Genomic DNA, 16,510 nt, shown 5'->3' with positions numbered 1-16,510 from the left:
TTCCCGAGGTATCAGATCCTATTCCAGCACAAACTAACTACTGGATTTAGCACAGTATTAATTAGCTGAAGGAAAAAAATATGTCTGTTGAAGCTCCTCATTAAAAGATATTAAAAGAAAATCCGAAAAACAGAACCACATTCTGAGCTTGAACATCAGTAGGTCAGACTTGTGTGGAAGTTCTGTCTTTTCTATTCTTGCTATTTTAGAGAATTTCACCTGAGGTCTTTAAAAACATGGTGTGAAACCTCTTGTAAAATAATCTGGCAGCCAATAAAATTTAAGATTTAAAATTTAGCCAATAAGATTTCTAGGTGTTTACTAGAACAAAAAAAAACTGTTTCTGAAACCTAAATTTGTAAGAAATTTCTAAGACTTTTGTATATATTTGTATAATAGACTATATAGTATATAGACTTTTTGTAATTTTCTAAGAAAATTTTCTAAACTAAGAAATCTCCCAAAAATTAGTTTTTAGTTATTTTAGATATCTGTTAGGGATTTTTTTTTCCTGGTATGCTGTTAGCTTGAATAGTTTTTAAAAGTTTGAAAAGTTTGAAACAAACACATAAATGGAGAGAAGAACGAGAACATACCCCTGTAATGCGCAGACGGGACCGAGACCTTCTCTTGAACAGTTTCGCCACCGACCGTCGGGCAGCCGTCTTGCTGCCCCTCTCTGATTGGCCCTCGTAGCCATCGCTCAGACCCGAGGTCACGTCTGATGCGTAGCTGTAAAGATTTCGACATGACTATGACAGCATTTTTAAAAAACTTTTAATGATATAAACTTGGGACAGTCGGATTTATGTGTGAGTTCTTAAACTGGGTGATTATTGTTCAGAAGCAGTAGAGGATTTTTCCCCACGGGGACAGAAGCGCATAGAAAATGGCTGTGTATGTACTAAATGGAGTTTTTGATGCTGGTGGAGGTGTGGAAGGCTTCAGACTTCTCTGATTGGTTCTTCTCCTACACTACAGGCGAGAGGTCTACAAGACCGGGAGTAGGCTATAACTAAATCTGATAAATCTGTAAACATTCAATACGTCCTTGAGTAATATTAATAGCTCACTTTTAAGAAAGCTACAGTTCTCTCTCTCGATCTCTCTGTAAAAAAATCCTCCCACTAGTAAGATCAGACTGATTGTTGTTTGAACCGTTGAATTAACATGATTTACCCAGTTTGCAGCTCTTAAGGATTAGGAGTATATACAAAGGTTGTTTTGAAAGCTAATTGTGTCTCGTACGTCTTTTAACATACTAGAAGCTGCCAAGTCATTGCCCTCATACCACGCTTAGAAACATTTACGAGAGGCCTACTGCTTGGCAAAGGGAGCACTTTAAAAAATATCTCAGCCCACTGAGGTACACGGCTGAGGGCTGAGGCCTGAGCTGTGTCCGTCTCGAGGGCAGTGTTTACTGAGTTTGAAACTGAGTTTACTGAGTTTGCTCTGTTTTGAAAGATGAGAAGGGAAGATGAAGCCCGGAGGACAATGTGTGTTCCTTGCAAACCCACTGACTCAAACAAGCCCACACACACACAGTTGCATGCATGCACACAAATCATGCACCCCTTATGGACAGCAAAGCTGTTATTTTCCCAGACTCTGCAAGCATGCTCTCAATATGTCTAAACACAAACCTCAAAACCGCTTTGAATGAGAAGAAACAGCGAGTGTGATGTGTGTGTGTATGTGTGTTTGGACAGACACAGCTACAGGACACACACAGCAAGTATTTACCTGTCCACAGATGAGGAGAAAGGACTGGGAGGCTCTGATACTTTTTTATCGACATTATTACACACAGCAATGCTCTGGAAAGAGAAGACGAGAGAAAGGTTTTAGACATCGGCACCTTTCATCCACTGTGGTAACGATTTAATTTAAAATGACCAAGAAACTAAGTAGCTGCAGTTTTCTCACAGAGGGAAAGCGGAGAAGTGGCATGGGTGGTGTCGAGGTAGGTGTGACAGGGGGCATGGCCAAATTCGAGGGTGGGGTCGATGGGCTGCAAATGTGTAGTGCAGCATCGAGTCCTTCCTGTAAGCCAGAAGGACTGAGATACCCGTCTGTCTCACAATCAGCTGGAGAGAAGAGCACAAAAAACCCCATTATATTTCTAAGGAAAAAAATAAGAATCCTGTGCTTGCTCAAACCCACAGCTGAAATTTTGGCATCGGACGGCTACTAAAGCAACACCAAAGCAGCTAAATGTTTCTCAGAGATTGAACCATTGAACTACCTCACCGGTAGTTTTGAGATCTGAAAAACACCTATTCAGAATGCTGATTAAATAAGAAAGAAAAGCTGTTTAAACAGACGCAAAGCCTTGTGGGAGTGAATAATTGAGCTAATCCCTGTCAAGCCTACGACCTTGTAATTCAAAGCCCTTTCCAGCAGCACAGATGTACTAACAATAAAACTTAGTTAATGAGGTGAGGCTAGTCGACCAATACCGTAGCTTTTCCTAGCATTCAAGCTGTTGGACTTAACAATCCATGAAGGACACAGCAAGAAATTTTACACTTTCAGGATTAACTGTACTACTGAAGTGTGATGTAAGATGTGAGAGCTGTTGCATATTCATGACATCAGCTAAAGTCATTTCGTCTCTTCGGCTCATTGAAAAGGTTGCCAAATAATCAATGATTCACTCCAGCAGATTGGTTCTACTTACTACAATTCTTGTTATAGTGTCTCTTCTTATTTGGTGATCTGATTTTGTGGGGTGTTAAATTATATTAGGACTAGATTTCTGTTTGCCTTTAGAATCTTCCCAGACTGACTTAGATGTTAGATTGCTCATTTGTGAACATTATATAAAATTAACATAAGTCTGAATGCTAACTCAGCATGCTCACATGTGATTGATGAATAGCTGGTGTGGCGGATGAGAAAGTGCTGGTCAGCCTCTGGTTCTTCTGGCTCTTGTAAAAAAAACCCACTGCTTCCATAATCAGGGGAAATAACCGGAGAAACAGCGGGAGGGTCATGAATAGGCAGAGTTGGCGGGATTTGCACAGGGGAAGAGGCGGGGCTATCCATCAGTTGGCCAATAGGCTTAGGCAAAGGCGACTCAGGTTCTTCCTCAATGGTCTCCTCCTGCTTCTTCTTCTCCTCCTCTCGCAACCGACGCTGCCTCTCGTGTTGCCGTTTGATGGCTGTCACTCTGTCCCGCATCGCCTTGGCAACCAGTTTGTAGTCGGCCTCGCACACAAACCCCAGCACCACCTGAGAACAAAGAAAAACAATGAAAGTGCTGCATGTGTGTTTAACTGAACAAATATTACAGAATACAAACATCAAATATAAAATATGAGAGATGGCACAAGTGTTAAGGCTCTGGGTTGTTGATTGGAAGATCAGGGTTCAAGCCCCAGCTTTGCTAAGCTGCCACTGTTGGGCCCTTGAGCAAGGACCTTAACCCTCACTGCTCTAGGGGTGTTGTATCATGGCTGACCCTGTGCATTGACTGAAACCTCCAAAAGTTGGGACATGCGAGGAAAAATTTTCACTGTGCTGTAATGTAAATGTGATAAAAAGACTCCTATTCTCAATCAAGCTGAAGAGCAAAACAAGCCACAAAATAAGCGTTCGTTACCCTTATGTCTTTAAATTTCGTAGTGACTTATTAAATAAATACAAAGCTTAGCATTCTCATTAAGGATTAATAAAAAGTACCATCACTATTCGCACCTCAGACATAACTACAGACTTTCTGTAACATAAATCCAGTGAACTTGCCATTACCATTTATTATGACCTAATTAGCGTCTATACTCCGGCATGGACAATACCCATGTATGAAGAAATAGGTTGAATTGAGGTTGAGATTATGGTTGAGGTAAGTCTGAAAGTGTGTAGAGGAATAATCACTAACATACTGAGTTTATCACGTGTTCAACTTTTGATTGCGTTTCCTCCTGAGTAATCTAAATGACATGTTCCGGGCTGTCTATCATCATCATCTCAGCCAGCCAGATTAACCTGATAACCCAGATCCGATCAGTAAATTTGTTCCTGATGAAAAGTGTGCGGTGAGAGAAAAGAATTATTGTGGAAATCTGACTTATTTAACAGAAAGTCCGGTTCTTTTTAAATCCTCCGGATAAGAGAACTGTCGAAGGGGTTTGTTTTACAGCACACCTCATCTTCCACCTGCGTCCTGTAGCTCGTATTACTGAGGTGATGAATAAGTTGCAGGGATTTGTCCTTGAATGCTGTTATGCTGCCAGGGACACTGCATGGCTATAGATGGCTTTGTGTCTCTGCTCTAAACACTGTTCATGGTAGTTACCCTACTAAGGGGAACATCTTTGACCATAAAAACTCAATATATAACATACAGTATGCACAGGGTCGCCGATATAGCTTCCAGATATCAGTATAAATATTATAAATATCCTATTTATTTCAAGTATCTAAGTCTGAGAAAAATACGAGCCTTTAAATGATTAAATGGTTATAACAATGCTGTCTTCCACAGCCAAGCAGACCAGCTCTCCAAAGAGCTATCAAAATAGGACATGCATTAGGTGAGGAAATCTCTCCTGCATGCTCAGAAGTTCAGAAATTTGACTTCAACGCAGAGATAAATGAGAAAATAGATTAAAAATGTTTCAAGAGGTCAGGAATATTGGAAAATGTGACAGGTGTTCGTTGGTGGTCGAAATAGACATGAACAGTTACAAAAGTAATAACTGGCTTTAATTACTTTTTAATATTATCTTGATCGGTGATTGATCATTGGCAACAATGCCAATCAGTGATTAGTTGTTAGGAAAATTGTTGATAAGTTATTGGTCTTTAGAAATAATGGTGATCAGTGACTGGACATAAGAAGAATGTTTATCATTGATAGGTCTTTGGAAATAATGGTGATCAGTGATTGGTCTTTTTGTGAAAAATGCTTATCATTGATTGGTCTTTGGGAATAATGGTGATTAGTGATTGGTCTTTGGGAAGACTGCTGATCAATGATCTTTGCGAATAAAGGTGATCAGTGATTGGTCTATAAGAATAATGATGATTAATGATTGGACTTTGGGAAGAATACTGATCAGTGATTGTAATTTAGGAAAAAGGGAGTTCAGTGATTGGTTATTAGGAAGAATGGAGATCATTGATTGGTCGTTGGGAAATACATTTGCGTTGCAGTGGTGGGATTTGAACACACAACCTTCCAAACAGTAGCCCAACATCCTAACCACTACACCCCATGCAAAAAAGTGTAACTCGGTCAGGCTTTACGGACTAGTGTTGAGTCATCTGAACCTGCTCTCTCAAGTCATGAAGCTGTGGTGTAGATATGTCACTATTCTTTTTTCTTAAATAAAGCAAACAAAACAATTTCCAGGCATGAATTTCTTCTTTGTGTGTTTTTAACCAAACATTCTTAAAAATGCAAGATCACGCATCCCTGACTCTGTTGCTCGAATGTTTCAATTTGATGATCATCTATGAATCCTGCATTCACTCACCATCTCCTGTGCCACTTCTTCAGGCACATCCTTGTAGAGCTCGAACAGGAATTCGATGGCATTGTTGTCCTTGTACTTGCCATGGAGCTTCTTGGTGCCATCCATGCGCAGCCAGAGCTTCAGGCTGGACTTCTCCATATGATCCTCTTCTGCCAGCTCAACGTGCACACCATTGTGCTCCTGGAAGAATACATGCTCCAGCAGGTCCTGAATGGTGTATCTACCCATGAAGATGAATCGGAATAGATAGACATTCTTTTATTTCATTAAAAAAGCTATTTGTCTGAAGAGGGCTATTGTCCTAGACAAAGGAGGGGCTGTTTGGAGCTGAACACTAGACATGCTGCAAAATAACAAGGATTTAATTAAAGTGGAAAAATTATATGGGAAATTTAATTATAGCTCTTTTGTACGACACAAAGATAATTATCTTCAATGGAAATGCTGGATGCAGCAAACGTAAGCAAATGAATCGTGCTAATTATACTGTACAATGACAATCCATATTTTAAACTAACCTCATTACTTAGTGATTAGCTTGGATCAAGAAATGTCTCTCATAGTATAGAGCAAACACTATTATCATTCACCTTCCAAGTATTAAAAAATATGGCATGAAAATGATTTTTAACTAGAATTCAAACCTATAGAAGGCAGTGTTTAAAATCATGAGTTTACCGTTCATCTTTGTTCGTACGTATACATCCTTCTATTATCTCTTTCAGTTCAGGGACTTTCACTTTGTAGAAGCTGTCTGGTTTCATGCCCTGAAAAACAACAGAAGCATACATTAAATGTTTAAAGAAAACAGATCAATAATCTGAAATAAGAAGCGGTCGACCGATATATCACCAAGCATGATATATCATCCATTTTTATTATTAGCACTGTCAACAAATCTTCTTGTTCGGCTGATATGTGACAAGCTAGATTTTTCATGCCATAGAGCGGAAAAGAGAAGTCTTCCTCTTATTCTGGCTAAAAAGAATGCTTATCATTGGTCTTTGGGAGTATGGTACTCAGTAATGGGTCTTTGGAAATAATAGTGATTAGTGATTGGTCTTTGGGAATAATGGGGATTAATGACTGGTTTTTGGGAATATTGTACTCAGTGATGGGTTTTTGGAAAAATGGTGATTAGTAATTGGTCTTTGGGAATAATTGTGATTAGACATTGTTTTCTGGGGAATAATAGTGATTAGTGATTGGTATTTGGGAATATGTTACTCAAGTGCTGGCTTTAATAAAGAAAAATTTAGTATAGGGTAAAAGTATGAGGGATAGTAAACAGGCAAAAGCACAGTAAAAAATACAGGCAAAGATCAACAGGGCAAAAGAGGAATATCAGAGTTTAACTGGATCAGAAGTCGGGAAAGATTAGTGAAGTCAAAAACCGGAAAAACTGCAGAATTACAGTAAACGGCTTAGTAACGTCACGGACCAAAAAAACACAGTGTATACCTCCTAATGAGCAACTGAGCCCAAGAGGCATATAAAGGATAAGAAACGAACATATATAATGAGAAAATTGGTGCATAGCAAAGTCTGGTGACTGTGAGTGTGGGAAAGCTGGAGGTTGCTAAAAGTTGAAGATTATAGATTATATGAATATTTGTCATATCCTATATCAAAAATTCCCACTCAATTATAAAGTATTAAAGTAAATAGTTTTTATCAATTTTCTGTATGTCTCAATTAAATTTGTGTTAGATCAGACTCCAAAATGTTTTCTAGACACTGGTATCTGCATCAGGCATGGAAAACGTGTATCAGTAAACCACTAGACTTAATGTGTCAGTGGGGATAAATATAACAGTTCACATATCGTAATGGAACCGCAAAGCACAAAAACTGCTGGGCTTCTCTCTAACACTTATGTAATGGTGTTGTTATGGGTCCTTTTTGCTCGGCTGTTGATACAGTACGTACTGATCAGTATATGTATGCAGTATGAATACTATACAGATAATACTACATCTACCATGTTAGCATTGTCATAAGACCCATAATGTCATATTAAAGCAAAAACTTCAGCTAAAAGCAAATCCCACCATTTTAACATTAACACACAATTTAACGTAGAAAAGAAAAAGTATTAAAGCAAATGCTAATTAATATCAACCTGAAATTTCTTGTCCAGCTGCACTACAGACCCGCTGTTATGGAAAATTAATTAACCTTCTGACTCATTAACACCTTCTGAACAATCACAGTGAAGCATTCAACAGCACCATGGAATAAGTGTGATTAACACCACCCTATAAATTGTAGTCATTATAATATTGAATTTGTTCTACGTGTTGTCCCACGAGGTTCTGCCTTGAAGACATGCAGTGATGCAGTTCTCCTGCTTCTCGGCTTAAAGGAGCACTGTTGATAAGCCATCACCTAACACCCTTTCCCTATGGCCCCGTGATGTTTGTGGTGCCTCTGCAGAGCTCGCACTTTCGTGAAACCCTGTATTCACGGATCACTGCAGGCTGCTGGTACCGTCTCCACATTACTACGACCTGGATTTGTTGTTCCACACTTTCAAGTGCTTTGTTTTCTAAACCAGAGCCTTGCTGCAGACACGTGCATTCAGATGTTAAGTATCAGAAAGATCTCTATGTTGGGGGAAGCTGACGTCCCACTTCTGTTTCGGCACATGGCGTAATATGAGACGATTCGTTTATGTGTGCTGTAACTTTTCCAACTTTCCAACACAGCTAAATGTGCAGGCTGTAAGGATTACACAAACGAAACAATGTTTGTTTGTTCTTTTGGTCCAGTAAGAGATTGGATTTAAAAGGAAACAGTCACTAATGCACAGAATGTCTGCTAGACATTCCAGTTAGTCCAGTTGATTTAGTAGCCTCAAATTAAAGCTGACGTTTTTTTAAATGCAATGACTGGAGAACTGAGGCAGAAGAACTGGTGTAGGGTATATAACATGACATCCACCTAGGAAACATAGTCAAGGAACTACGTAAATTAGTAATAAGATCATTTTAAATATGGCTTTAGAGTTTGCTATAATAGGCCCTTATTAAATTTGCAAGGCAATAACACTTAAAATTAGAAAAATGCTGTTAATTGTGTTTTAGTTTATCACATACAGACAGGTTGTTTGGTGACAGATGAGTTTGTGAATCTTTATTTATTTTTTTTTAATAGTTACATAATCCAAAAGGTCGCCTGCAGCGTGTTTTCAAAACCACCAATGTAACGATGGGATCATTGCAGGGGACATTCCAGAGTCCACAGCAGATCTAATCGACTCCAAACACAAGAATTAAATCTGTGCTCAAGGTCAATCCTTGGACAGTTTTCAAGGAAATGAGAGGCAATGAGGACAGAAGAAAAAAAAAAGAAAGAAAGAAGAGGGACATATAGTGGAATGTTTACTGTTCTTTTCCAGGCTGGGTTAAAGTTTGGATCTTGCAGCGATACATGGGGCCTCACGTCATTGGTCTAGATAAAGATTTCCAGATGGATGTGCATATGGCACTTATGTAAAGGTCGTTCACGCTGGGCCACACAGGGCACACAACATCAACAATAAAAGGGGTAACAATAAAAGGAGCAAAAAATAGAATCCAAACTGTTGCCACTGTTTTTGAAAGGAAACAAAAAACATGATTACACTTACACTTGTTACTTTGCGGTAGATTTGTGCCGCATTTTGGCATTCTGAGTACGGGTATTCAGACGTAGTCATCTCTAAGATGCACATCCCAAATGCGTAGACATCAACAGCTTCGTCGTATTTCTCCTCATACATCTCCGGCGCCATAAACTCTGGTGTTCCTGGAAAAAAAAGAGCATTCAGACGTTTATACTACAAAAACCTTTGGGCCCATATGTGGCCTAGTGGTGAAGATCCACACTGTTTACACCAAACTTCAAATATATGAGCAGTATCATATCTTCAATATGTTCAGCTTACCGATTACGCTCTTAGCAAACGAAGCCCTTTTGAGCGTAGCGAGTCCGAGATCACCGATTTTCACGCTGCCTGTGGGACCCGTGATGAAGATGTTGTCGCATTTCAGGTCTCGGTGGATGATGGGAGGAGCTCGAGTGTGCAGGAAGTGGAGTCCTTTTAGTATCTGACGGCTCCAGCGCTGAAGAAGCTTAGGCTTCATTTCCTTAAAGCGTTTCAGGTACCTGTAGAGTGAGACGAAATAGAAAAAATAGAGACAAAAAAATAAGAGAATTGGTCTCTAGTGACATTATTAACTCAGATTTTTAGAATCAGTCTCACGTTTTGAGGGTGCCAGAGGTCATCAGTTCTGTGACTAGAAGTACACACTTGTGTCCTTTCACTGTGGACTTCCAGGAGTCGTAAAAGCGAACAATGTTTGGATGCTGCAGGTTCTTCAGCATCTCCACCTCCTCACTGAAGCGCTGCCGCTCCACTTTGGTCAGTTTCCTTGTCTGAGGGAGTAAAGAACAAACACATTATGAGTAAAGCAGCATTACAGCACAGCTTCACAGCCCAGCATCCATGAGTCCATCCTGAGCTCAGGTTACTGTGTCTGCGGGTTTATTCTTTCCTCTTACATTTCAGTAGGTGGACTGCATCCGGAATTCCTCTATTCTGGGAACACGTAGTGTCAACATCCAGATCAGCATCTAAACTTCAAGCATCGGCTACAAGTATTACATGAAAATGTGCTTTTTGGACAATTTTATACAAACGGAATGTTAAAGGTCTTGCTCGAGGCTTGGTGGACCCGGTATTTGAACCCACAGCCTTCCGATAAGTAGGCTAACACTTTAACCACTAGTCTACCAGGTCCCTACTAAATAAAAAAGAATAATAATAAAAAATATATATGATGAGTCCATATGGTCGTGTTCTTCGTGTGCATTTGTGATGTAAGATACGCAACTGCACCAGGGTTCGACAGAAGTCTGAAATCAGACCAATGTTACAAGCAGCACTGGGAACAATGAGACTCAGACTCAGACAGTGCGAATGAGTTGGGACGCTCTCTCTCTCTCCTGTCAATCACAGCAACAACAACTCAGAGTAAGCATCTGTGAGCTTCTGTATGATTTCGTATGATAATGAGTTTTTTTAACTGCCGAATTAAGGAAGGACGTGTTTAGTTAGTGCTTTGATTGGGATAACTGTCTAGGATGAAATCCTTTCAAAACACAACCTGACACATTATTAATGTGTTCTTTATTAAATGTAGGACCTGTAGCTAAACTTTTCAAGTTACCAACTAATGATTAGCATCAGTCCGTGATAGCTTCAAGCTGTTGAGACGTTCGGTGAAATGATAAATTGCTCAAATTCAGCGCTCAATCCCAAACCTAATACGTCGAAGCACTGAGAAAGTCTTGGAACTCACAATTATTTTCTCTCCTCTTACTCATCATCACACCACTGCTTCAAGATGAGTCTGGAGACGATTATTAAGCAGATTATAATGCACCGAGTGTATTTACATGACAGGAAAAAAAATTATGCTCTTATATGGAACATGGTACATTTGTTATTATTAAAGCTTTTAAGATTTCCTACAACATCCTACAATAATCTATGACTCAGTATTTGTCTTGGCTCATGGTTTTCAAAGGAGAGTTAATTCGGACTAAATCCGGCTAAAAGCAGGTAAAGACCCGCATGGCAGCTTCGATGTAAATGAGTTACATAATCGTGTGAATTGTGCTATCCCTCGTTAAGAGCTTGATCCAAATCGAGGAATCCCAGGAAACCTCTAAGAACTGTGCATGCATGAATTACTAGGCAACAAAAGCTGTTTTGTGCTTAGGTGAGTTATGAAAGGCTTGATTTAGCTCAGGGCCTCTTGGCCCATGGCAGGTTGGTGGAAAAGGCTTCCCATGAGGCCAGAGCAAGCACCATGAATCCTGCATTCAAGGAGTTTGTGGGGGAATAAAAAATGTGCATGTATGTACAACTCATGAACAACCAAACTAATGATGGAGTCTTGTGCAATCAGCAGGAGAGAGCCTAAAGCCACTCGTATGAGAGCAACCAAATGTCAATAGTGAAACAGCTACAGCGTCCCTCCTTCCAGGTGTGTTATCTTTTGGAGCAGTGGTGGCTCAAGCGGTTAAGGCTCTAGCGGTTAAGGCTCTGGGTTGTTGATTGGAGGATCAGGGTTCAACCCCCAGCAGTGATAAGCTTTCACCAGTGGGCCCTTGAGCAAGGCCCTTAACCCTCTCTGCTCCAAGAGTGCTTGCATGTCTGACCCTGTGCTCTGACCCCAACCTCCACAGTTGGGATATGTGAAGAAAGAATTTCACTGTGCTGTAATGTAGATATGACAAAATCTTTGCTCAGGTAATGGATGACCCTACGATGACACAATACAAGGCTTAGTATCGACTGGGATGAAAACACAGAGCGTATATTGAGTGAGTGGACTGAGAGACCTTACAGTATATACTGTGGAGTGTGATTGAGTCAAGGTGACTGAACAGTAGTCAGGTCAGTAGGAATATGTGTAGGAATAGGCATCATGGGATATCGTAGTGACTCCATATTGCAGAGTAGATCACCTGGGTATGTATATGCGTGATGAGAGATGGAGTCTGTACTGGAGAGATGGAGTCACTGCACTAGTGTGTTGTTATGGGACTATATTACCGGCTGCACTGCCGCTGACATTACTGTAGCGGTGCAGCACACCGCATGAAATTACAATGAATCATTCAGATACAGAGGAGTATTATACAGCTACAATCGTTCCTGAATACCTGCTTCATTGAAACTGTTAAAAAAGTTAGTTCCCTCAGTGCGTAACCTGAGGGAAGGTAAGCAGGTAAAGTTCAACAACATGGTAAACACAGGACAGCCCCAGGACAAGGGAGGGTGCAGTTACAAAATGACACATAAACCCTATAATGTTAAGGCCTGAGGGGTTTCAGGGCATGGCATTTTTTTCAGTGTAGTATATGTATAGGGCACATGTCAGAGCTTGAATATGTATTGTGTAACTCAAGAGTGTGGACTGTATGTGTTACGGGTGTCACTTAAGCAGGCAAATAAGGGAGCTGTTAAAGACAGAATCTGTGTAGATAATTGTGTGTGTCAATACAGTAGCAGCAGCTAATGTGTGCTATGACATACTTATCCCACACGCCTCGTTATTGATAGTAGAGAATAAAAATTTTCAGCAGTCTGTCATGAAAGTGTAAAATGCTGCTAATGTGACATTTACATCTTCTTTTAAAAACAGAAAAATACATAAAATGCTAGCACGTTCATGACCCCATGCCAGAACACCAAACTGTCAGACCAACTATTCCCAAATAAAGAAAGAGCTTTTAGAAGAACCCTGTATGCAATAATTCGTCTTTGCCACGGGGAAAAAAATTAATAAAGAGGCAGTGTTCTAGACGGAGTGTTTTTCAAATCAACTATTAAAGATGTAAATCAAATCAGATCAGCACTTCTGAAAATGACGTGTGTTTACAGAAGCAAATGTCTCCACAAGGACAGGAACTTTATGAGGATTTTTTTTTACAGAAACAAATAAATATATAAGTAAATAAAAGATGTTAGGGTTAGATATGAGGGTTGGAACTACATTAATTAGTTGCATTTATGTCAGTGAAAAAGAATCACAAGGATAGAAAGTAAAGTGTGTGTGTCTGTGTGTGTGTGTGTGTGTGCATGCATGTTTGTGTGTGTGTGTGTGTGTTTGCAAATGTGAGTGTGTGTGTGTGCATGCATGTTTGTGTGTGTGTGTGTGTTTGTGTGCACATTTGTGTGTATATGCTTGTGCACATTTTAAAAACAAAGGCTCCTATTAAGTGACAGAAAAACATTTGGAATCTACATGGAGCGAGAAGCTGAATGTAAGTTTGTACAGAAAGCTCTTTAAAACGCAGCTCATATTTTCTCGTGTTCTTTTCTTGTCAATTCAGTTAGTATTTAAACATTTCCTCTCCATGCGTTCTTCTCTAATGAAGGGTAAGAGGAGTAAACAAGTTAAATAGAGCTGCGAGTGTAATAATGAAAGAGAACAGGTGAGAACAGGCGGAACAGGCAAATGTGAGAGGTAAAGCTTAAATAAAAACATTATCACACCATCGCACACACAGTCTACCATTTGCTGTGAGACTCAGTGGGGGATTTGACAGAATTCACAAGGACAGATAAAATCTATTACAGGTATAGCCTTAAACAGAGAAAGCCAAACATAGCTCAAAATCTGTAAAGAAACACTAAACTTCTATTCCACAGGCCTGAATTTCCAACTTTTTTTTGCTGAATCTCTTTTTAATCTGCAAGAAAAATGAAATACTGTTATGATGATCCACACAGAAACAAATCCTTAAACTAATTAATGTCAAAGCAGCTAAATGTCAAGCTAAATTTAGAATCTGTGTCCACTGAGTTCATATATTTCAGACACATGAGTCTTTTAGAAAGAAAGAAAGAAAGAAAGAAAGAAAGAAAGAAAGGAAGGAAGGAAGGAAGGAAGGAAGGAAGGAATTAATTCACTGCTTAACATTTATTCAATCTATAGTAAAACCACATAAATAAGCAAAAATTCAATTTTCAAAATGTTCATAAATATTAAGAACTTTTGAAATCCAGGTGTAAATATTCAAACTTTCTTTTCAGCCTCAGTTCTAAGCTTTGCAGGGGGTAGGATTGGAGGACTAGGGGGCTGGTGGGGTGTCATAAATAGCAAGAGCCTTACAAACAGGAAATGTCCTGGCTGTCTTCCAAGTAGCCTTACATAAGTATGATTCCTAGCAAAAGGTCTTGTCTTCAGGAAGGCATACGGACAGACAACAGGTGGAGAAGGTGAGAAGAACAGAGGAACTATTTTCAGTTCATCAACAATGAATAGGAAATACAATACAGTCTCAGATTTTATACAATCATCTCTTACTCTGTGAGATATAAACAGCCCTTGGTAGCAGACATAGCGTTGAGATCGTCCTGTGTATGAAAGCTGAGCGGGAGAAGAGCCAAAGTCAGCATGAAGTGCTGCAGTTCCTTTAACGTTGGGTACAGAAACACATTCCTCCCGATTAAAGAAGAACAGATGGCAAGACAACATGAGCGTCTAGCGCATTTCATATTTCACTTCAATTTGCAAAGTCACAGTCAGTTTTACTTCACAGTTTCACAAATTAAATTTTTAATTGTTCTAAAGTCTTAGAGTTACAAAACACTAACACCTAAACTTTCTCTCGAAAAAACACGAGACCTATTTATATCCATCGTACACTTTATCCATGCACGTAAAACTAAACCGTGCACAAACCCGTGTTATCGTTTGGTTTTAAACACGCTTTAATCCGTTATGAGCAACATAACCAAACCAAAATTGCCAAACCAGTAGCGCTGCATTGCACTGAGAGTTTGGGACTCGAGTGAATGGTAAAATGTTTGGATGTGAACAAAGAAGCCTGAAGCTGTTTTGATGTGCTTACTGTGTCTCCAGGTAACCACTCAGATTGATCAGATATCTCATTCATAAGTTTAGAACCTTCAGTAAATGTATAAGTTCATCTCTGTGATGTGAGTTTACGACATGTTACAGACCTACTAGCCTTGTTCTCCTGTAGATATGATCAAATGTACATTATCACCAAGTGCTTACTTATATTATGAGCAGCAACTACGCTAATTCCTATCCACTTCTTCTTCTTCTCTTTTTCTACCCATCCAGAAATTGTACCAGCTCCATATGTGTTCCACGTCATTGTCATGCGCAACGAACCACCGTGCGAGCGTCGCCATAGAGACTACTAGTAGTACTACTACTAGAAGTACTAGCGCGCTTCCGGACTACACTTCCCATCAGCCACCCTTCCTCCTGATTACCGCACCAGCTGTTCCTCATCTCCCATTCACATAAAACCACGCCTGAACTTCTTACCTGTGCGAGGTCTCGACTTGTCATTGTACAGTTATTCTGAGCGTTTCCTGTGTTCTGTCCTTCGGTTATCTCCTCTGTTTCCCTCTCTGACTTTCTGACTGTTTGCCGACTGCCCCGACCTTTGCCTGTCCCCGATTCCGATTCTGCCTTCTGTCCTACTTAGTGGTTTGCCCATTCTGATCTCTGCTTGTCTGACCTTGCCTGTGTTTATATATTAAACTCTTTTTGCTGCAAATGGATCCACAGCCGTATGCCTCCTCCTTATTACAGGAGACCTCGCCAACCGAGGATCCAGCAGCTGTCGCCCAGCTGACCACTCAGGTCACCAGTCAGGCCCAGCAGCTCGCCGATCACCACCAACAGCTTACGCGCCTTACTCAGCTCACACAGGAGCTCGCCACGGCATTACAAGGGCTACAAGGAGCCGCCGCTTCACCGAATCCACCAGCTCCAGCACTGGTTCCCCAGGCCGCGCCATATCCCGCTCCTGCTGCCACCGGACCCCGTCTCGCTTTTCCGGAAAAGTTTAACGGCGAACCAGGAGGCTGTCGGGGCTTCCTGATGCAGTGCTCACTGTTCGTGGCGCAGCAGCCGACAAAATCGGTGTACGACTCGAGACTCACGGGGAAAGTGTGGAAGTCAGGACACGACAAGCCTCTACTCAGCTCACCTGGTCGCCGGAGGCACACGAGGCGTTCAGCCGACTAAAAGAGAGCTTCACCACAGCCCCGATCCTCCACCACCCTGACCCGAACCGGCCATTCATCGTCGAGGTGGACGCCTCCAACACGGGAATCGGCGCCATCCTTTCCCAGCGACAGGGACCCGCCGATAAAATGTTTCCATGTGCCTATTTCTCCCGCAAACTGTCCCCTGCAGAACGGAACTACGACGTGGGAGATCGTGAACTCCTAGCAATGAAAGCAGCGTTTGAAGAGTGGCGGCATTGGTTGGAAGGCGCACAACACCCATTTACTGTTCTCACTGATCACCGTAATCTGGAGTATCTGCGTTCTGCCAAACGCATGAACCCACGCCAGGCTCGATGGACTATGTTTTTTACTCGGTTCCAGTTCACCGTGACGTACAGACCAGGGAGCAAGAACATCAAAGCCGACGCCTTGTCACGCATACACCGGGAGTCGGGTCCGCACACGCCCACCG

The 16,510-nt window shown here is 40.9% G+C and overlaps 1 protein-coding gene across 1 annotated transcript in view; it reads right to left on the bottom strand.

The window, feature by feature from the left end:
• Positions 1–16,510, bottom strand: part of wnk4a (WNK lysine deficient protein kinase 4a) — a 41,017-nt gene that overhangs the window by 13,529 nt on the left and 10,978 nt on the right. Inside the window, exons 2-10 of the mRNA XM_060863866.1 lie at positions 9,730–9,902; positions 9,412–9,632; positions 9,115–9,272; positions 6,162–6,250; positions 5,484–5,703; positions 2,865–3,234; positions 1,927–2,087; positions 1,744–1,817; positions 597–732 (exon numbers count right to left, since the gene is read on the bottom strand). Coding sequence (XP_060719849.1) covers positions 597–732; positions 1,744–1,817; positions 1,927–2,087; positions 2,865–3,234; positions 5,484–5,703; positions 6,162–6,250; positions 9,115–9,272; positions 9,412–9,632; positions 9,730–9,902 — 1,602 coding nt within the window. The remainder of the gene's footprint in view (positions 1–596; positions 733–1,743; positions 1,818–1,926; positions 2,088–2,864; positions 3,235–5,483; positions 5,704–6,161; positions 6,251–9,114; positions 9,273–9,411; positions 9,633–9,729; positions 9,903–16,510) is intronic.

The sequence above is a fragment of the Tachysurus vachellii genome, chromosome 2 (genome assembly GCF_030014155.1).
Source record: "Tachysurus vachellii isolate PV-2020 chromosome 2, HZAU_Pvac_v1, whole genome shotgun sequence".
NCBI classification, from domain to species: domain Eukaryota; kingdom Metazoa; phylum Chordata; class Actinopteri; order Siluriformes; family Bagridae; genus Tachysurus; species Tachysurus vachellii.
Note: the sequence above shows the minus strand (reverse complement) of the source record. Positions and strands in the feature narration are given on the sequence as shown.